At 46.9% G+C, this 20,964-nt stretch overlaps 1 protein-coding gene across 1 annotated transcript in view; it reads left to right on the top strand.

Annotated features, from left to right (window-relative positions):
• The window catches only part of C3 (complement C3), a 36,887-nt gene that overhangs the window by 11,242 nt on the left and 4,681 nt on the right, over positions 1–20,964 (top strand). The window contains exons 6-29 of the mRNA XM_031947808.1: positions 212–294; positions 1,300–1,390; positions 2,615–2,717; positions 3,051–3,168; positions 3,269–3,384; positions 3,609–3,755; positions 5,611–5,823; positions 7,422–7,625; positions 9,227–9,376; positions 10,102–10,231; positions 10,441–10,512; positions 10,669–10,869; positions 11,274–11,385; positions 11,529–11,614; positions 11,970–12,112; positions 13,157–13,369; positions 13,728–13,794; positions 13,913–13,999; positions 14,303–14,506; positions 14,606–14,681; positions 15,783–15,942; positions 16,893–16,988; positions 17,196–17,352; positions 17,431–17,663. Coding sequence (XP_031803668.1) covers positions 212–294; positions 1,300–1,390; positions 2,615–2,717; positions 3,051–3,168; positions 3,269–3,384; positions 3,609–3,755; positions 5,611–5,823; positions 7,422–7,625; positions 9,227–9,376; positions 10,102–10,231; positions 10,441–10,512; positions 10,669–10,869; positions 11,274–11,385; positions 11,529–11,614; positions 11,970–12,112; positions 13,157–13,369; positions 13,728–13,794; positions 13,913–13,999; positions 14,303–14,506; positions 14,606–14,681; positions 15,783–15,942; positions 16,893–16,988; positions 17,196–17,352; positions 17,431–17,663 — 3,262 coding nt within the window. The remainder of the gene's footprint in view (positions 1–211; positions 295–1,299; positions 1,391–2,614; positions 2,718–3,050; positions 3,169–3,268; positions 3,385–3,608; positions 3,756–5,610; positions 5,824–7,421; positions 7,626–9,226; positions 9,377–10,101; positions 10,232–10,440; positions 10,513–10,668; positions 10,870–11,273; positions 11,386–11,528; positions 11,615–11,969; positions 12,113–13,156; positions 13,370–13,727; positions 13,795–13,912; positions 14,000–14,302; positions 14,507–14,605; positions 14,682–15,782; positions 15,943–16,892; positions 16,989–17,195; positions 17,353–17,430; positions 17,664–20,964) is intronic.

Below are 20,964 nucleotides of genomic sequence, written 5' to 3' on the forward strand. Positions count from 1 at the left end.
AAGGTACTGGATCTCTCTTGGGCCCTGTTTCTTCATATTAAAATGGAAGAATTGGGGCTAGCTTTCTGAGATCCTCTACAGACCTGCTCGGTTGTGACCCTGTGATCATCTTCTCACAGGGAGTGCCCCCCAGGACAGACCACCCCCATCCCCCATCCCTGTCCCCTGGGCGCTGCTCTCAGTCTTGTCTCTGTCTCCTTCCCCTTTCCAGCCTGGGCCAGTGGAAAATCATTGCCTATTATGACGACTCCCCCCATAAAACCTTCTCTGCTGAATTTGAAGTGAAGGAGTATGGTAAGAGGGTAGGGGGCCTTTAAGATGGAAAGGGCTATAATTTCCCCCAATGCTCCTCTCTTCCAGTGTCCCCCAAGAAAGTTGCTCAGGTCCTTCTGAATGTTCCTCCAATTTTAACCCCTAATATTCCTATCAGATTTAGACTTCAAAGAATGTCTTCCCAGTCCTCAAACCAGACTTCCTAAAGTATCCCCTTCACTTGTCTTTTTCCTCCGGTCCCTCTGAATGACCTCCCCTACTTTTACTCCCCGACCATGTTCACCCCCTCCAAGATTGTCCTTCAGGATTCCACTCTCTTCTCATTGTCTTAACCTGCCACAGACCTCTCAGAAGGTCTCTCCTCAATGTCTTTTACTCAGGGACCTCTGAATAGCACCTGGTTGTCCATCCCCATGACTCTGAAGAATTTCTCCCATGCTCCTATATCTCAGACTTAGCTGTCTTAAAAATGAATAAGCATTTATTAAGCATCTAAGTGTCAAGCACTGAACTAACCTTTGGGGAGACAAACAGAAAAATTAATCAGTCCCTGCCCTCAGGAAGATCACAGTCTAATAGGGGAATCAGGAGACACAAATACATGGAGGATAAACACATACCGAGCCAGGTAGAAAGAGCCCCAGTCTCTGGGGTACAATAGCAGAATGTCCTTCCGGGTTCTTCCTTCCATGCTCAGCCCTCTTAGAGAATCACCCAGTATTTCTCCCAGATACAGACCACTCAGAATATCTCCCTATATTTCTACACACAGACTGTGACTTCTGAGAATGTCCCCCATAATCTTACCACTTAGACCCAATTACTTCAGAATGTCTTTCTCCAAAGATCTACAGCCCTCATAATGTTCCCAGTGCTCCCTTATACCCCCTCCCAGACCCAGAGCCCCCAGAACCAGAACCAGGACCTCCAGAATGGCCCCAGTGTCTCCTCCTACCCCCAGAACCCACAGAATAACTCCCCACCTGGACCCAGAAAACTCAAAAACGGTTTCTCGTTCTTGTCCAGTGCTGCCAAGCTTTGAGGTCAAGCTTTACCCAGAGGAAAAATTCTTCTACATCGACAATCATGATGGTCTGAGGGTCTCCATCACAGCCAGGTAGGGGCTTATGTAGGATTTGGGGATTGAAGGGAATTGAAGGTGATGAGACATGTCAAGGAAACATTTGAGAGAAGAGGGATGTGGTTGGTCCTGTGAGGAGAAGGACTGAGTGCTCAGCGTGTAGCATGCAGAATTCAATCCGACAGATATTGATTAAGCCCTTACTTTGTACAAGATTCTGCCTTGAAGAAAATTAATGTTCTGTGGTGGGCATATGACATGTGGACAGATAATTATAATAAAAGTTCTAGAAAAGAGAGTTTGGGAAGAGATGGAGAAGGGAGCTTCATGGAAGAGGAAGTACTTGAGATGAGCCTTGAAGGAGAGGAAATCTCTCAGCCATACAGATGCAAGACAAGATTGGGAGGAAGGTCTGTCTAGTTTGTCTGGAGCATAGTTTGAGATTAAGTTGGAAAGGCTGGTTGGAGCCAGGCTGTGGAATAGCCTTGAGTGACAGTGTACTGTATCTTACCCTGTGGTAGGGAGCCCTTGGAATATTAGAGGATGGGAATGTCTTGGTCATGGCACTGCATTAAGAAAATAATCCATAGAAGAAGAGAGAAAAGGGGAGCGACTAAAGGTGGGCAGTGGAGGAGAAAGAAGGAGTGGAACGTGAGATTGGCTGGTAGGGATGAAAATGCTTGACAATTGACTGGCTATGGTGGATGAGGAAGGGGGAATAGCCTGGGGGGGACTTCCAAGGTTCTAGCTTGGGTAAACTACCATCCACAGACATAAGGAAGGTGGGTAAAGGAACTGGTTTAGGGAAAGATGATGAGTTTAGTTTGAGACATACTGAGGTTGTAGGTCAGAAGGACAGCCTGGTAGAGATTTCTTGCAAGCATTTGGTAACATGGAACCCGAGCTTAGAGGAGAAAGGTGAGAAATGGAAATACTAATTTGGGAGGTGCCAATATAAGCCTTCCTAAGGAAGAAAAGAGCTCCTAGGACAGAGCACTGCACTGGGAAATACTTGTGTTAAATAGGCAAGAGGAGGATTGAAGAGACAATGAAACAGACAAGAAAGCAATGGTCAGAGAGGTGGGAGGAGGGCCATGGGAGTGCTAAGTTATGGAAAGAGAGCGCAGGGTAATCCTGGTTTGTCAGAGGGCAGCCAGATACCAGGTAGGACTTTCTGAGTCAGAAGGAAGATGGGGAATCCCAGAGGAAGAGCAGTGGGAAGGATGAAGGGATGGAATTACTTCCCCTCTCTCTGCACAGGTTCCTGTATGGAAAGATGGTGGATGGCATTGCCTTTGCCATCTTTGGAGTCCTGGATGAAGGAAATAAGCGTAGCATTCCCGAATCCCTCAGCAGAGTTCTGGTATGTGACCTACCCAATCCAGACCCCCGGCCCTTTCACTGCATCCCTTCTCACACCTTGAGTCCCAGTTCCATCACTGAATGGCCACCTCCTTCACTGAGCTTGGATTTCCTTGAGTGAGCTCCCCATCTCCTCACTGATCCCTCAGAGTTGGGATCCCACTCACAGTGTCTCCTCCCAGAGCTAACCTTCCTCCAGGTGGTCTTCTGTGAGCCTCTCTCCTTCTCATTGTGCCCTCTTTCCCTTCCTGGTACCTGTGTCTGCCCCATTGTGATGAGTTTCTCTGTTCTTCATGAAACCTGAGCATTTCTCACGGGGCTATTCCCCACATAGATTGAGGATGGCAATGGAGAGGTCACTCTGTCCCGGGATGTTCTGCTCAAACAGTTCCCAGACCAAAACCTGGTGGGAAAGTCTTTGTATGTGTCGGTCACAGTTTTATTGGAGACTGGTGAGTGACAGGGGAGATCCTGTGTGTGTGTGTGCATGCAGAAATGTGGATCCTGCGTTCTCTCCTTTCCTCCTGTTCTCATCTCTCTTTCCCTCTGCAGGGAGTGACATGGTTGAGGCTGAATTCACTGGGATCCCAATTGTGACATCTCCTTACCAAATCCACTTCACCAAGACTCCCAAGTACTTCAAGCCAGCTATGCCTTTTGATCTCACGGTGAGAACCCTGGATTATCCAGGTCCTCCTTTTTTCATTTCTCTCCTAAGGTTACTTGTCCCAGGCTGATGATGGAGGTGAGGGTGGAATCCTGGGTTGTCACTCCCTTCTTACTACAATTCGAGTCAGAGACACTTTCTGTGACCTAGAGGAGGGACTGGCTGATGAGGAATGATTCCCCTGGAGGACATTCACAGACATTTTCTATTCTGTGACCTTTGTAGGTTTTTGTGACTAATCCTGATGGATCCCCAGCCCCTCATATTCCGGTGATGGCTCCAGACTTCCAGGTTCAGTCTTTGACTCAAGGAGATGGTCTGGCCAAGTTGAGAATCAACACACCCAATAATGTTGGTCCTTTGAATGTCAGAGTAAGTAATGTTGGGAACCCACAGAGTGTTTTGGTTCTGTCATTCAGATAATTTGGATCTCTCTGCCACATAGTCACAGTTCTGTTGTTCAAAGTAGTTGATGTTTTGGCTTTTGCCTGAAATGATAAGTTTCTGTTACTTGTCTCATTGGGGTTATGCTCACATAGAACCAATGTTCATGGTTTGGAGAAAATAGGGATTTCTCTATGTTTTTTTCAAAATTTTTATGTATGTCTGGTTTTTACATGTCCTCCATTTGCCACTGCATCCTGCTCCCCTTCTCTCTCAAAAAGATAGCTCTCATTAAAAAAAAGAATTTTTTTTAAAAAGAGAAAAGGAAAAGTGTCAGCAAAACTAACCAATGTAGGGTTTTTTTTAAGTCTTCTGTTATATATAGTATTTTACCTGCTGGTTGCTCACTCCTACAAAGAAAGAGGGAGAAGTGTCTTGTTCAATCTCACTACAGCACACTGCTCCAGCGCTAACTATAAGCACCCTGCTTGATTGTTATAATTTCACAGCATTCATTTTCAGTTGTTTTGCTGTTGTGTCTATTGGTTGTCATAGTTAAAAATTGTAGATAGTTTCCTGATTCTGCTTATTTTACTTTGCATCAGATGATGCCTTACCAAGTTTCTCTGTATTTATTGTATTCATCCTTTCTTGCAGCCTTGTAACATTCTATCACATTCATATATCACAATTTATTTAGCTATTTCTTAATCAATAAACATTGAGATCCAGTTCTTTGCTACCTTGAAAAATGTGGCTATAAATATATTGTGTCTTTTAGTTTTTCTTGTTATCATTGACTTCCTTGGTGTATAATCCTAGCAGTGGGATCTTGAATAAAAGTATATGAATATTTTAGCCACTCTGTATGTTTCAAAATACTTTTCCAGAATGATCAATGCATTGGTGTGTCCATCGTTCCATAACTCTTTTAATATTGACTATTTAGTCAAATTCCTACTGACTATTTACCTGTAACACTTTTCTGAGTGAGAGGTGAAAAATACAAGATCTTTTGATTTTCATTTCTTATTATTGGTGATTTGGACATTCTTAGTTGCTAATAATTTGCAACTAAGAATATGAACTTCTCTTATCCTTTGGTAATTTCACTTTGGGGGGATAATTTTCATTCTGATATATTTCTGTTAGTTACATAGGAAACCCAAACTATTATAACTATAAACTGCTAATATGTCTTAGGGGTAAATAAGAAATAATGCAATTTATAGACCTCTCCCTCCTTTCCTCTCTTCCTCCACTCCCATGCAACTGAGTTTTCCAGAGACAGTAAAAACTGATTCCTCTTTTCACCACTCTCTCCCAGTATCTTTCTCTTTCCCTCTCTTCATCTCTTTCTCTTCACCTCTCTTCTTCATTCTCTTTTTCCTCCTTTCTCCCTCCATATTTTCCCTCTTTTTGTCTCTCCTCTTTCTGTCTCTCCTACTCTTTCTGTTTCTCTCTCTGTATGCCTCTGTATATCTCCTTTCTCTCTTTTTCTCCTCTTTTCCTTTCTCCTCCCTCTCCTTCTGTCTCTTCTTCCCTCTCTTTTCTACTTTCTCCCTCTCCCCTGTATCTCTCTGTGTCTTTGTGTATGTCTCCTCCACACAGACTTTTCTATTTTGTTGTTAATTTGAAGTACCCTGCCACCCAAGCCCTTTTCTTGGGGTTATCCCAAGTCTGGACAAGTCTGAGTCTTCTGTGACTTTCCTGGACGATGCTGACCAGAAATCATCTTTTCCATTCTCCTGGTGAAAAGTGATCTGGCCCAGAGAAAATTCATCTGCTCATGCAAAGCAAATGTTGGCTGTGGGCTCAGGCTTTACTTCCTTCCTGCCCCCAGGTGAGGACAGACAAGGAGGGCCTCCCAGTGGATCGCCAGGCATCTCAGAAGATGGTCGCTCAGCCCTATCAAACCATAGCTGGCTCCAACAATTACCTGCACCTGTCTGTGCCTTCAGTAGAACTCAAGGTCGGCGATAACCTGAACATCAACTTTCACCTGCGAACAGATGGACCCAATGTGAACCAGCAAATCGGCTACTTCACCTATGTGGTACATCCCCATTGCTATTCCTGACCCTTCTTCTTCCCCTCTTCCCACCTCCCAGGTCTCCCATGCTCTGATTCTTTTTGTTTTCCCCTATGATCCCCCAAACTCCAGATCCTTCTCCCTCCTCCCAGCCTCCATCTCCCTGATCCTTCTTGAGTCTCCTTTCTTCCAATGACAGTTGGTGTGGTGTAGCTGATTGTAGTGGGCTTTCTTTTTTTTTTTTAATTTAATAGCCTTTTATTTACAGGATATATGCATGGGTAACTTTACAGCATTAACATTGCCCAAACCTCGTTCCGTTTTTCCTTCTTACCCCCCCCTCCCTAGATGGCAGGGATGACCATAGATGTTAAATATATTAAAATATAAATTGAACACAAAGATACATTTAATTAAAAGTTAATTTTCAACAAAAAGAATCAGACTTAAATATTGTACAATTACTTGTGGAAAACCAAAATGCAGGTAAGGATAAATATTGGGGATTGGGAATTCAATGTAATGGTTTTAAATTCTCCCAGAGTTCTTTTTCTGGGCATAGCTGGTTATTCATTACTGCTCCATTGGAAATGATTTGGTTGATCCATTGCTGAGGATGGCCCTTGGTCCATCGAACTGGTCATCATATATTTTTAATTGAAGTATATAATTGATCTCTTGGTCCTGCCATTTCCCTCAGCATCAGTTCGTAAGTTCCTCCAGAATTTTCTGAAATCATCCTGTTGGTCAAACACAGAACAGTAAACCCATAATATTCATATTGTAGTGGGCTTTCTTGAGCCCCACTGTGGGGTGCCAAAATGTACCGTCTGGAGTAGCGCTCTGGAGGATCTCGGGGCCAGCCCGAGTCCTTGGTGTTAGTGGAAGAGTGATGAAGCTGGGACCCACGGGGATGGTCAAAGATGGAGTCCTTTATTTCAAGTCCTCTCAGCCCCTAAATACCTTAGTAGGATTACATCATTCCAGCACACTGAGCATGTGCCAACTAGAGAACCATTACATCACCCCTGCACAGTGTGCAAGTGTTAACTATAAGCACCTGCTATTGATAGGTAAATTCCTCTTACTGTAAGCATCCCTTGCTTCAAGTAGAACACAGGTGGTCTCTGCCCTCCCTGACTTCTCAGGAAGGGTGAGATGCCCCAAAGGGAGATGGGAAGCCGAACAAGACATTGTCAGCAGGTTCCCTCTGGGCTGAAGAGTCTTATCCCTTACCCAGACCTCCCCCACTATCTGTGGCCCTCTACAATTGATAGGAGGCTAAGCCTGAAGTTAGAAAGGTTCCCAACTCTTAGACTTATTTGCTTTGCAAACTTTGAATCATTATGTGAATACATTAGTTGTTTGTTTGTTTATCATTTTCTCCCCATTGTTCATCTTCCAGATCCACCTTTCCTTGATCCCTGTCTCCCACTCCATTTGTCCAAACCCAGCTCTTTCTCATTGGGTCCTTCTCCCCAGTCTCCTTAGAGTTCCCTCTCCCACACTCTCTTCCTTCTGGGTTCCCATCCTTGCCCCCTCTTGGGAACCCCTCCCCCGCTGCTCCTCCCAGGATCCCCCAGTCTCCTGTTCCTGCTCCTCCATAATCTGTGTCCTTCCAGATCATGAACAAGGGGATGGTGCTGAAGGTGGGGCGCCAGCTGCGGCAGGCGGGCCAGGATGTGGTGGTGCTCTCCCTGCCTCTCACAGCTGACTACATCCCCTCTTTCCGAGTGATAGCCTATTACCATCTGACTCGGAATGGCCAGAAGGAGCTGGTGGCCGACTCTGTTTGGGTGGATGTCAAGGACACCTGCATGGGCAAGGTGAGCCCCACGCTCTTACCCTGGGTCTGCCTTTGTTTCTATTCTAGAGTTCTGGGGTTTGCTTCTAAGCTAGTGACCTCCCCATCTCCAGAGGCATTCAAGTTCCATGACCCCTTGTGGAGGGCTTTGTAGAGATCGTTCTTGATCAGGAGTGGATTTCTTCCCTAAAATGAGGGCATTTTATGGGTGGTCTCTGGTGGTCTCTAAGTTCCTCCCAGTTTGTATTCCTAGGGTCCTGGGTAGCCACAGTTAGATCAGATGGTTTCTGAAATGCCTTCCAAATGAGAGATTCTATGATTCTACCTTGGTGAGCCTTCTTTCTCTCTGCTCTCTGTCACTGTCTGTCCTTCTTTATCTCTGTCTGTCTCTCTTTCCCCATCTCTCTTTCTTTATGTATCTGTGTCTCTGTTTTTGCCTATCTTTCTCTCTCTCTTTTTTGTCTGTCTGCCTGTCTGTTTGACGCTCTCTTTCTCTTTCTGTATGTATCTCTCTCTGTTTTTGTCTCTGCCCATCTCTCTATCTCTCTTTTTTGTCTCTATGTGTCTCTGTTTGACTCTCTTTCTGCGTGTGTCTCTGAATGTCTCTGCCTATATCTCTGTCTCTTTCTGTGTCTCTATCTCTGTGTATGTCTGTCTCTTATGACTCTGTCTCTGTGTGTGTCTCTCTGTGTCTGTCTCTGCTTGTCTCTCTATCTCTCTGTCTCTCTCTGTATCTGTCTCTGTCTCTATCTGCCTGTCTCCATCTCTCTATATTTCTGTCTGTCTCTCTCTGCCTGTCTGTGTCTCTTTCTATATGTATATCTCTTTGTGTCTCTGTCTCTGCCTGTATATCTCTGTATGTGTCTCTGTCTCTTATGACTGTCTCTGTGTGTGTCTCTCTATCTGCCTGTCTCTATCTCTCTATGTCTCTGTCTCTGCCTGTTTTCTTTATGTCTCTGTCTGTCTGTCTCTGTCTCTAATGGGTTAGACTAAACAGTCTCAGAGACCCCTTTCACCTCTACACCTTTGATCCTGTGATCCTACTATGTGTCAGACTCACTTTGAGAGGAGGAAATAAAAATGAGAGTATGGTTCCTGTCTTCAAGGAGTTTATATTCTATTGGGGGGTATAGAATTCTTACCCTGATAAGGACAATAAAAAATAATGAGTAGGGCAAAAGAGAGATTGGTAAAATCAACACAGGAAAACATGAATAAAATGTGCCTTTTTATGCTTTTCTTTTCCAAAGTGTCTTTCCCTTTCTCTTTTTCAGAGATCTTTCTCTCATCTGTACCCAATCTTGACTCTCTGTTTTTCATTTCTGCCCTCATCTCTCCCCATTCTCTCCATTTTTCTCTTATTTCTCTCTCCTGCTTTGTGTATGTTAGCTGTGTTCTTGTCTGTTTATCCTTTCATTTTCTCTTTCCCTCTTTCTATGTTTACATCTCAGTTTCAAAATTGAGTGTGCCAGTCTAAAACTTGTGAACTCCCCATCTCCAGAGGTCTCCAAGAATCAGCTGGTTGTTCCTCTGCCTTCTCTTTGGCCCTCTGCTGAGGGAGGGGCCTGGACTCGGCCATTTCCACACCTCCAAGTATGACTGAATGTCCTCTCTGACTTTTAGCTGGTGGTGAAAGGAACAGGAGAAACACACCAGCCTGGGAAACAGGCCACACTGAAGATTGAGGGTGATGCTGGAGCCCGCGTGGGGCTTGTGGCCGTGGACAAGGGGGTGTTTGTTCTGAACAAGAAGAATAAATTGACCCAGACCAAGGTGGGCCAGGGACTGTGATAGAAATATCCCCTCACAGAACTCTTCCTTCTCTCTCACTGAACCCCTCCATATCCCTCATTTCACCCATCTATTCCCTCATGGAGTCTCTTCATCCCCCTCACTGAACCCCTCCATCCCCCTTATTAAACTTTTCCATCTCCCTCGCTGAATCCTTCTATCACCTTTCTGAATCTCTCCATTCCTCATTAAAACTTCTCCATCCCCCTCATTGAACCCCTCCATCCCCCTCGTTGAATCTCTCCATCCCCCTCATTGAACCCACTATATCCTCCTTCACTGAACCCTCAACATCCCTTTGCTGAATCCCTTCCACCCCTCAGAGTTCCCTTTACACTCCTCATTAAGTTGTTTGGTATAGTAGATAGAACACTGGGGTCTGAAATCATAAAGATCCCAAGTTAAAATCTGGCCTCATATACTTCCCAGCACTATGACTTTGGGCAAGTTACTTAACCTTTGCCTCGTTTTTCCCAACTATAAAATGGGGATAATAATGGAACCTACTTCCTAGAGTTGGGAAAATCAGTTGCAATATTTGTGAAGTGCTTAGCCTATTACCTGGCATATAGTAGGTGCCATATAAGTGCTGAGCCCATTCCATCCCTCACAGAGCTTCCTTACCCTCCTCTCTGAATCCCTTCCCCCCATTTCCGACCCGCCCTGCCCCTCACTGAGTTCCTGCCTGGACTTCTCTGTGCCTCCAGATCTGGGACACAGTGGAGAATGGAGACATTGGCTGTACTCCAGGCGGAGGACAGAACTACGCTGGGGTCTTCATGGATGCTGGGCTTACTCTCAAGACCAATAAGCAGCTTCAGACCGAACCTCAGGCTGGTGAGCCTTGGGCGAGGGGTCTGGGCAGGCAGTGCCTTGAGGGAATAAGGGGTTTAATAAGGGCCTCCATCAGAAAGTCACACAGAAGGGCCCTACAGAACCTGATGCTAATGGGGGGGGGGGAGCAAGGAGCAGAAAGATGGGGACTCAACAAAATCCACTCAGATGATCTTATTCCCCCTTGTGTCTTATCTGTCCTCCATCTGCAGACCCCGAGTGCAGTAAGCCGGCCAAGCGGAAACGCCGCTCTGTTCAGCTCTTGGAGATAAGGAACGACAAAGGTGAGGGGATAGGGCCCCTTGACCCACACTGCCAAAAGGATCTCCCCCTTGCCCCATGCTAGTCGCTCCCAAAAGAAGGGAAGCTCAGACCAGATCTTCCTGGTTTCCGGGATGGCTCTGAAAGAAACTGAGGGTCTTGGGATGGGACTCTTGCAGCCGGCCAATACAAGGACAAAAACTTGAGGACCTGCTGTGAGGATGGTATGAATGTGAACCCCATGGGCTACTCTTGCAAAAGGAGGGCAAAGTACATTTTAGAAAATCAGGCGTGCATCGATGCCTTCCTGGACTGCTGCAACTACTTCAGCAAGATTCGTCTGGAGAAACAGAGAGCCAACACCCTGAACCTGTCCCGAAGTAAGTGTCCCTGTGCCTGGGAGGGCCACATGCAGCTGGTCATAGAAATATAGGAATGGTGGTCAGAGATATGGGAAGGTGGGCCTCGGCTGTGGGAAGAGATGTAGTTTTAGCCTAAGGGAAGACATGTCCCCAGGACCCCAGACTGAGGGGAAGGCAAGGTCCAGGGTCCCAGATTGTGGGGGAGGCACAAGTGCAGGGCCACAGTTTAAGGAGGAGATACAGCCCCAGGGCCTCAGATTGAGAGGGAGATAAACCCCCAGGGCTGTAGATTAAGGGGAAGGCACAGGTCCAGGCTTCCAAGCTGAGTGGGGAGGAAGTTTGGATAGACAGGGTGAGGGGCCCAGGGTGAAGGAGAAACTACTGCTCTGACCCCATGATCCTAACCTGTCCTACTTCCCCAGGTGAACTTGATGAGGATATTGTGCCCGAAGAAGACATCATCTCCAGAACCCAGTTCCCAGAGAGCTGGCTGTGGAGCGTGGAGCGGCTGACTGAGAAGCCAGACAAGAATGGGTAAGGCTGAGACCCCAGCCCCCTTTCCACGATCCCCAAATGTCATTCTGACCTCATTTCGTTTGGTGAGATGATGTCTGAAGGCCTCCAATCTGCCCTGGACCCCCTCCCCTAAGTCTCTTCTCCTTTTTCCTCCCTCCCAGAATCTCTACAAAGTCCCTCACTGTGTTCCTTAAAGACTCCATCACAACCTGGGAGATTCTGGCTGTAAGCTTGTCAGACACCAAAGGTGAGGCTGCAACTGAGAGAGGAGAGGCCGGGGTTTGGGAATGGGGGCAGAGACAGGGATGTGGAACAAGGCTTATGGACATAAATGTGTACATGTACAGTAAATGGGAACACTATGTATATTTAATACGTATTTACTAAGTCTCTATAAACATACATCATGCATATGACTGTAAAGTCCTTGGGCATAGGGATTGTTTTATTTTTGTACCTGCTTCCCCAAAACCTAGGACCACTCTTTGGACCTAGAGGAGCTTAATAAATACTTGTTGATGATTGGTGAATCAGGCCTATGACTCTTAGACCAGCCCCCACCCCTCCCGTTTAATCCCTGATCCTGTTACCCACCTGGGCAGGGATCTGCGTGGCTGACCCATATGAGATCACCGTGATGCAGGACTTCTTCATTGACCTTCGCCTGCCTTACTCGGTGGTACGCAATGAGCAGGTGGAGATCCGAGCTGTGCTCTACAACTACAGACAAGTGGACACTCTAAAGGTGAGGGGGCTTCATGGCCCTGCCTGAATTTCCCCTGCCCAGGATCACTTCTCCCCGCACCTGTGGCCCCTGACAGCACCCTGCTTGTTCTCCAGCTTCCAAATTAGAGGGAGAATGTGAGCTCCTTCATCAGTGGATGACTCAATCAATAAGACTTCACTGAGTCCTGTCTATAGCTTTTTCTCCCCACACCCATTTCCTAAGAAAATATCAGAGCTTTTGGAGGTGGGCTAGGGCTAGGGGTGGAGATAGGAGGAGAAAACATATATCACCATCAAATAGTAGGGCAGGGGGCTGTATTGGGGGTGAGGTTTTAAAACAAAAAAAAAAAAAAAAAAAAGGTATCAGAAGGCAGAATTGAGGCAGATAGGATTAGGTGATTTACCCAGGATCACCTAGTAAGTGTCTGAGGCAGAATTTCCTGACTCTGGATCCAGAGATCTATCTTACTGCTCACCCAGCCCTGAATGGAAGTTGCAGGGCTATTAATGGGGCTTGATTCAAGAACAAGCTTCTAGCATTTAGAGTTGCTCCAAAGTGGATTCTTAGTGGGGAGTGAGTTCTCCCTCGGTCTGTATTTATTCAGTGCCTACTTAATGAACATAAAGCCTATTTAATAAGCATTAATTAAGTACCTACTGCATGTGGGGTAGCACACCATTGCCAAGACCTTCCTGGAGGTCTTTAAGCAAAGGCTTCAGCAAATAGAGCTTTTGGCAGGATACTCTGGAGGACCTGACTGTTCAGGGATGGGTGGGGATGTTGGGCTAGGTGGCCCCTGAGATTCTTTCCAGAGTTTCTCTGATTTTTTGACTCTGAAGTATTGGATGCTAAAAGGAGCCTTAGCAATCATCTATATCTCCTCGTTTCCTAGAGCAGCGTGGCTGGGCAGGAGAAGTACCTTGTCCAGGATCACGCAGGGAGTTAAACAGCAAGGATTCAGAACCATGTTTAGGGAACATGGGGAGCCACAGAGGATGTTTGAGCAGGGCCGGAGACACGGTGGGGGGGGGTCATGCGAGGCATCTCCCCTCCCCTCCCCAGGTGCGTGTGGAGCTGCTGTACAACCCCACCATCTGCAGCGCCGCCACCTCCAAGAAGCGCTACCAGCAGATTGTGAACATCCCACCCAAGTCTTCTTTAGCTGTACCTTTTGTCATCGTACCTCTGAAAATTGGCAACCACGACATTGAGGTCAAGGCTGCTGTCTACAACCACTTCATCAGCGATGGGGTCAAAAAGAAACTGAAGGTCGTGGTAAGTTGGAGGGGGTCGGCCTTGCCCGCCCTCACCCACCCACTCCTGGGACCGCCATTAATGGGGGGTGACACCTGAGGAAACTGAGTTGTTCAGAACTGGAGAAGTTCAGGACCTGGAGAACTCCATCATCTCAGCACTGCAGGATCCAGAAATGACAGAAGTGGAGATTCTTAGACTTTGGAGCCTTAGATTAAAAGAATTTTAGAGTCCAGAAACCTTCAAATATAAGAGTTTTAGAAGCCTGGAATCTCCTTCACCCCCTGTCCCAATCCTCCTAGACTCAGGGAGCCCCAGAATGGGAGAGAAAGCTCATTCTGGGATGACAGTTGTCTCTTCTCCATCATCTTCCACAAAGCCGGAAGGGATGAAAGTGACAAAGTCTTTGATCACCCGAACCCTGGACCCAGTGAAATTTGGCCACAGTGAGTTGGGGTTTGGGAAGGAAGGTGGGGAAACCTGGGTGGGACTTCAGGGGGAAGGTGGATAAGGGAACTGGAGAGAGGACCTTCTGTGATCCCACACCTTCTACTCTCTGGTCAGATGGTGAGCAGAGGGAAGACATTCCTGCAGCAGACCTCAGTGACATTGTTCCAGGCACAGAGTCAGAAACTAGCATCCAATTTCAAGGTAACAGACTCCAGAGATCCTCACCTCTCCCTTGGGGAAACCATCTCCCTGGCCTTCCCTCTGGGGGAGACATCCTCCTGGCCTTTCCTCAAGCACTATTCCTTCCTTCCCTCTGGGGCCTCTCCTCAGCCTCCCTTCCTCCCCTCTGGAGAAAACCTCTCCCTGGTTCCCCTCAGCCTCCCTTCCTCTCCTCTGGGAAGGCCTGGCTTTAGAGCTGGAGTGATGGGGGAAAGGAAAAGGAAGCCCCGGTTGCCAGGGCCCTGCCCCTGAAGAACCTTCTGATGGGCCTCAATGCTATCTCAGGAACACCTGTGGCCCAGATGGTGGAGGATGCCATAGACGGGGACAAACTGAAGCACCTGATTGTGACGCCATCGGGCTGTGGCGAGCAGAACATGATTGGAATGACTCCCACGGTGATTGCTGTCCACTATCTGGATGCCACGGAACAGTGGGAAAAATTTGGGGTGGAAAAGCGGCTGCAGGCCTTAGACCTTATCAAGAAGGGTAAGGTCCCCAGGTCTCCCCCAGAGCCCTTCCCTCAGCCCAGAGCAGCCTGGCCTGGGCCCTCCCTGACCAAACCCAACCTGCTTCCCTTCCCCACAGGATACACACAAGAGCTGGCCTTTAAGAAGGCAGATTTCTCCTATGCTGCCTTCATGAACCGACCATCCAGCACATGGTAAGCCAGGTGGACTCCAGCTCGAGGCTAGCCTCCTGAAATACAGGTGTTTCCAGTTTGCTAAAGGGAAAGGGAAAGAGCTAGCCCTCTTGGCACTTGGAAATTCGTAAGCTGTACTGTTATAAAAAAAAGACAATGAGACTTGAGAAGGGGAGTGATAGGAGGGATTATAATAACAACTGTTATTATAATCCCTCCTGTACATTATATCTTATATATAAAGAAGGAGAAGGAAGAAATGATACAAGATAGTTACATTAATAATATATCAACGTGTTGCTATAATGTTATAATAGCAATTTTTTTCATAATTATAACTTTTTATTGACTGAACCCATGCCTGCGTAATGTTTTACAACATTATCCCTTGCACTCACTTCTGTTCTGACTTTTCCCCTCCTTCCCTCCACCCTCTCCCCCAGATGGCAAGCAGTCCTATACATATATAACAGCAATTATAATGGTTACTTTGTATGGAATATAAAGCATTTGCCTCTACCTCTGAGAATTAAATAGTATAACTCTTATCTCCATTTTACAGATAAGGAAACTGAGATTCAGGGGTTGTACTTAGCCAAAGTTACAGAGGGGGTTTTTGAATGCAGGTCTTCCAGCCCCAAATTTAGTGAACTTTTCAGTACCCACCATGGTGCCTAAGATTGACAGCAAGGACCTCCAACTGAATGGGAGCTGGGAGGGCCCTTAGAACATAAACTGTCAGAGCTGGGAGAGAACTTAGAACAGATAACATTAGAGATGATGGCAGGGACTTTAGAACATAGCATCACAGAATTGAAAGGACTCTTTAAGATCATCTAGTTAAACACTTTCATTGCATACATGAAGAAGCGAGATTCAGAGAGGTTCCATGATGTGCTCAGAGCCACATAGCCAATAGCAGAACCCCGGCTCTGGGCCTTGTGACTTTAAATCCAGTGTTCTTTCTAGTGTACCGTGATGACCCAGTCAGGATAACTGGGCTCTACCCTGACTGCCGCCACTAGCTCTGGGCACCTCCAAGTTTCACTCTCTCTACAAAACAAACATTAGGTAGATGAAGAAAGCTCCCATAGTGAGCCGACACATGGTCTTGTCTCCCAGGCTCACAGCCTTCGTTGTGAAGGTATTCTCCATGGCCACCAACCTCATCGCCATCGATGCCCAAGTCCTTTGTGGTGCCGTCAAATGGCTCATCTTGGACAAGCAAAGACCAGATGGGATGTTCCAGGAGGATGGCCCAGTGATCCACCAGGAAATGATTGTAAGGCTCCCCTTCTACCTAGAGAGGTTGGAGAGGAAATGTGGTAACAAAGCAGTGACAGGAAGGTTTGACTCCCAGCAAGAGGCAGGGCAGGAGGAAGGGAAGGGGGGAAGAAGGAGAAGGAAGAAATGATACAAGATAGAGAGATAATGATAAAACAGAGAGACCAATAATAGATAGGATTGAGTAACGAGGAGTGAGAAAGAGTCAGACAGACAGAGACAGACAGAGACAGATGGATGGAGGGAGGGAGGGAGAGGGACAGGAAAAGAGAGAAGGAGGGAGGAAGGGAGGGAGAGAGAGGGAAGGATGGATGGATGGATGATAGGGCATTTCCTTAAGACTTATCAGATATTGTGTTAAGCACTGGGAATGCAATCAGGGGCAAAAAAAAAAAAACCAAAAAAACCCAAAAATAAAAAACCTGTTCCTTCTCTCAAGGAGTTTACATTCTAATGGGGGAAGACAACACATAAAAGGGAGCTAGAAAGTGTAGGAGAAGGGAGGGTCAGGCGGCCTGTAGAGAACATCCATGAACTGATCTGGATTAGAAGTTGTTGCCATGACTGGTAGGAATGCTTCCTCAAATTGGAGGTTCCAGGGAGGAACTCACCAATTGGAGGAGGGGGCATTAGTAGTATGGAAAGCCTGCTGGGTCATTGGGAAATAGGAGTGAGGAGGGGGGGAGGGAGGGCCTGAGTGACAGAGTGGGTATCTCCCTCTGAGGAGATACCCCCACTCTGTCAGTCCCTGTTACCCCCAATCCTCAGTATCAGCCCCTGGTCTGTGGGAAAGTAGGCAGCTTTTGCCCTCAGCAAGTCCTTAATTTAACGGATCAGAAAGTCTGGTCCATGCAGGACTGAAGACTGTGAGATTTGCTAGGAGCAATGGGAGTTTAAAGCCTCAGAAGATTTGAACTCCCTTCATAACCTGGTCTTTTCTCCCCTCAGGGTGGCTTCAGGGGTGGGGAGGCCGATGTCTCACTCACAGCCTTTGTGCTCATCGCTCTGCATGAGGCAAAAGACATCTGTGGGGGCCAAGTCAACGTAAGTGACCCCCAGTCCCTCTCTCATCCCCTGTCCCTGCCTTAAGACCCTCCCCAACATCTTTTCAGTTTCATGGCCAGTCCCCCGACATTCAAGGTCCCCTTGCTGCCTCAAAGTTCCTCTCTGGTCCCGGGGAGTAAAGGATGGCCTTCCCAGGGCAGAGGCCATGCTGGGGGCCTGAGCAGGGTCCGGACCCTCTTCCCATAGAGCCTGGAAGGCAGTATCAACAAAGCAGGAGACTACCTGGCCAGCAAATACCAGGCCCTGAAGCGGCCCTACACCTTGGCCATGGCTGGCTATGCCCTGAGCCTGCTGGAGAGGCTGGATGAGGAAAAAGTTATCAAGTTCCTGAGTGTGGCCACTGGTGAGCGAGCCCCCTGGGCTGGGGAAGGAGCGTGGACTCCCCGGGGGTCTCCAGGCTGAGCTCCCCTTTCTCCTACAGACAGGACCAGCTGGCAGGAGCGCGGCCAACAGCTATACAACGTGGAGGCCACGTCCTATGCCCTCCTGGCCCTGCTGCAACTAAAAGATTATGACACAATCCCTGGCGTGGTTCAGTGGCTCAATGAGCAGAGATACTACGGAGGTGGTTATGGGTCCACACAGGTAAATGGGGTCTGGGCCTGGTGGGCAGGGACACACACACACACACACACAGGCACACTCACACTCACACATACACACACATAAAATCATACACACACACACACACACACTCACACACACACACACAATCACACACACACACACACACACACACACACTCACACTCACTACAACCAAGGCTAGAACCAATTTGGAGTCTGCATATTGTTCTCACTGCTGTGGGGGTGGTGGGGTTAACTCCAGGTGTTTCCCTCCTTCCCCTCTCCACCTCTTAGTTTCCTTTCTCCTACAGCTTCTATTCCTGCCCTAGAGCAGAGTGAGGAAGAGTTGGAACTTCCTCAGCCTAGCTGGGCAGGGCAATGGAGTTTGATGAGGGAGATGCTAGGATTCCCCTCAGTCCTGTACTTGTCTTAGGCAACTTTGATTTTTTCTCATGTGGGTTCTAAATATCCTTGCTGGTGTTCTAAGCTCCAGGGTCATATTCTGGGTTTCTTCCCCTGTTGGTTATGGGAAACTTTGATGATAATGGTTTTTGGTTTTGTTGTAATTCTTTCTCAGTCTGTAGGGTGGTTTGGTTTTTATTTTGGATGGGTCCTGGCAGAACGTTTCTTTCCCTTCAGAGGTTCTAAGCCTCCTTGGCGAGTTCTAGACTTCAAGGTGACCACTTTCTCGGTGCATTCTATGTCTCTTTCTTGGCGTTCTAGAATGTCACACAAGTTCTTTCCCTCAGAAGGGTTCTAGGTCAACTTTGTTGTTTACATTTCCAACTCTATTGTGACTCACTCTCTTTCCTCTGTGGGCAAGTTCTAAGCAAGGCAAATGTTTAGCAACCAGCTCTCCAGGGAGGAAAATGCACAAATTACACACTTTGCTAACCTTTTCTCCATAACTTTCCTGTATCTAAACAATCACAAAACAACAAAAATTTCAAAGTTTTGTGAATTTGCCAATTTCGGCCCGTTAAATTGTTTACAAAGAAAAATTTAACCAAATGGCCCTTTAAAAGTTTGTGGGTTGAGTTGGGGATCCAAGCCAGAATGGCGCCTTTCTCGTTACCTTAAGCCTTACATTAAAAAATTTGAAAAAAAGAAACCCATGGTTGGGAAGGAGGGATTCCCACAAGTCCAAAAGGCCTTGGAGTTTAGATCCAACCCAAGAATTGGCTTTTGGGCCCCAAAGGATTGATAACAAATGGTAAACTTGGACATAAAAAATTTAAAAGAAAAAAAACCTAATTTCCGGAAACCTTGGGGTGATTTCCTAATTTTGGGCTTTGGGTCCCAGAAGGCGGATAATTTGGTTGTGGGTGGACAACACCAACAATTTTAAAAGGGAATTGGCCCTTGGGAAAGGGCCTCCAAGGAGGATAATCCGTTGGGTGAAGGGACTTTTCAGGTACAAAATGAAATTCCAAATTGAAAATGGGGAATCGGCTTCCAGAATTATTTTGGGTTGTTGATTTCAATCTTGCATGGGGTTTCTATTGGGTTTCCCAAGGCCAACCTTTTTCCTGGGTGGGGTTCCTAGGCACCTTCGTGGTTTGGGCCCTTTGGGGGTTTAGGACCCCCCCTCCTTGGGTTTTGGGCAAAAGGGTTGGGGCTCCTTGGGAGTTCCGGGATTTCTTTTCAACAAGAGTTCAAATGGATAATTTCCAAATTGCCCAAAGAAGGAACTTGGCCTTCCAATTACCGTTGTTAGAATTCTCCAGCCTTGTTGGTCATTGGGTTCCCTGGTCACCCTTAATTCCCCGGGCTCCCTTTTCCTTTCTTTGGTTCTGGTACCCTTCATTTCCCCTGAACCTCATGGCCCCTTTTTCCCTCCTGGGGGAGGCCAAATGGGGGAGTCACGGCCCAGAACCAAAGGATTCCCTTGGAAAGCCAAGGGCTCCTGAAACCCTTTCCTCCCAAACTCCCCCAACTCCGTTAGTTAATGAATTCCTTCCCTTTTTTTCCTTTCAACTAGGTAAACATCCCCTCCCTTCATCCTTTTCTTCCCCTACCCTAAATCCTTTTTTCCCATTCCCTCTTTTCCCCTTTTCCCTCTCCTTAAAGTCCTCCCCCCTTTCCATTTCCCTCCCCCCTGGGGCTCCTACCCCTTCCTCCCCCCCCCTTAATTTCTTCCTCTTCCTCCTTTTCCCTTTTTTTCCTTCTCTTCTAACTAGTCCCTTTCTTTTATTCTTATCTCCTCTTCCTTCTTTATCCTTTTCTTCCTTCTTATATTCCTACTCCTTTCTCTTCTTCTTCCCCACTCCCCTCCTCTTCCTTCCCCTCTTTTTTCCTCTCTTCTCTTAGCCTCCCTCTCTTCCCTTCCCTTCCCCTATTTCCCCTCTCCTCTACTGTTTTCTCCTGCCCTTTCCTCCTCTCCCTTCCCCATTTCTCCCTTCTCTTCCTCCATTCTTCTCTCTTTCACATCCTTTCCATCTTCCTACAATCACAGAAACACAGTCTACTCCAGAAGACATTGCCTCCCTGGCCACTCGGGCAGGTTCTTGGTTATACCTTCACCCATCCTCACTCTAGCACCTTGGTTCAGGATGAGGAGTCGGTATGCTCTTGGTTTATCATTGCCACCGCCAGACTCTCCTTCCCACTACCATTCAGCAGCCTCTCCCTCTTGAACACTTCTTCACCCTATTCAGAACCTGGTGGCAAAGACCTTCAGACCTCCAAGTCATTCTGTGTCCTTCCTGAAGGCATTCTAGTTTTTTTTTTTTCTCTACTCTATCCCTTGCCCTTGTACTAGAGAGTTTCAAAATACACACGAAATACACACTGATATCCCCCTTGTTTCCTAATTTGTATCCCCCTCCACTCCCATGATCGGCACTTTCACTCCATCTCAGGCAGACATAGGAATTCTCAGACCCACCTCAAAATCACCCCAAAGTTTTCCCTTCATGATTCCTCTGAGATTCCTCTGACCCCATCTCTCTTACACCTCCTAAACCTATTTTCTGTTCCCACTCCAGTCACTCTATCCCTCCCTATTAGACGATTTAAAAATCCTAACCCAGACTCCCAGCTCTGGTCTCACTGTCCCACTTTGAAAACCTGCATGAGAGCTAACAATCCCCTTAAGTGATATTCTTGTATCTCATCCATTTTATGGCCATACTCCTGGAAAAAAAATCTTTCTATACTTGCTGCCTTTACTTCCTCTCATTCCACTCAATTCTCAATGTGAAATTTGTTATTTTTTGTTTTTTTGGGTTTTTTTTACCAAAACTACTCTCCAATGAAATGATCACTGTAAGGTCACCAGAGATCTCTCTAATGCTAAATCCAAGACTTTTCTTAGTCCTATTTTTTGACTTACAGCCTTTGACAGAGCTGGATACCCCCCTTCTGAATACTCTCTCCCCTGGGTTTCC

This window comes from Sarcophilus harrisii, chromosome 1 (assembly GCF_902635505.1).
Source record: "Sarcophilus harrisii chromosome 1, mSarHar1.11, whole genome shotgun sequence".
In the NCBI taxonomy this organism is placed as follows: domain Eukaryota; kingdom Metazoa; phylum Chordata; class Mammalia; order Dasyuromorphia; family Dasyuridae; genus Sarcophilus; species Sarcophilus harrisii.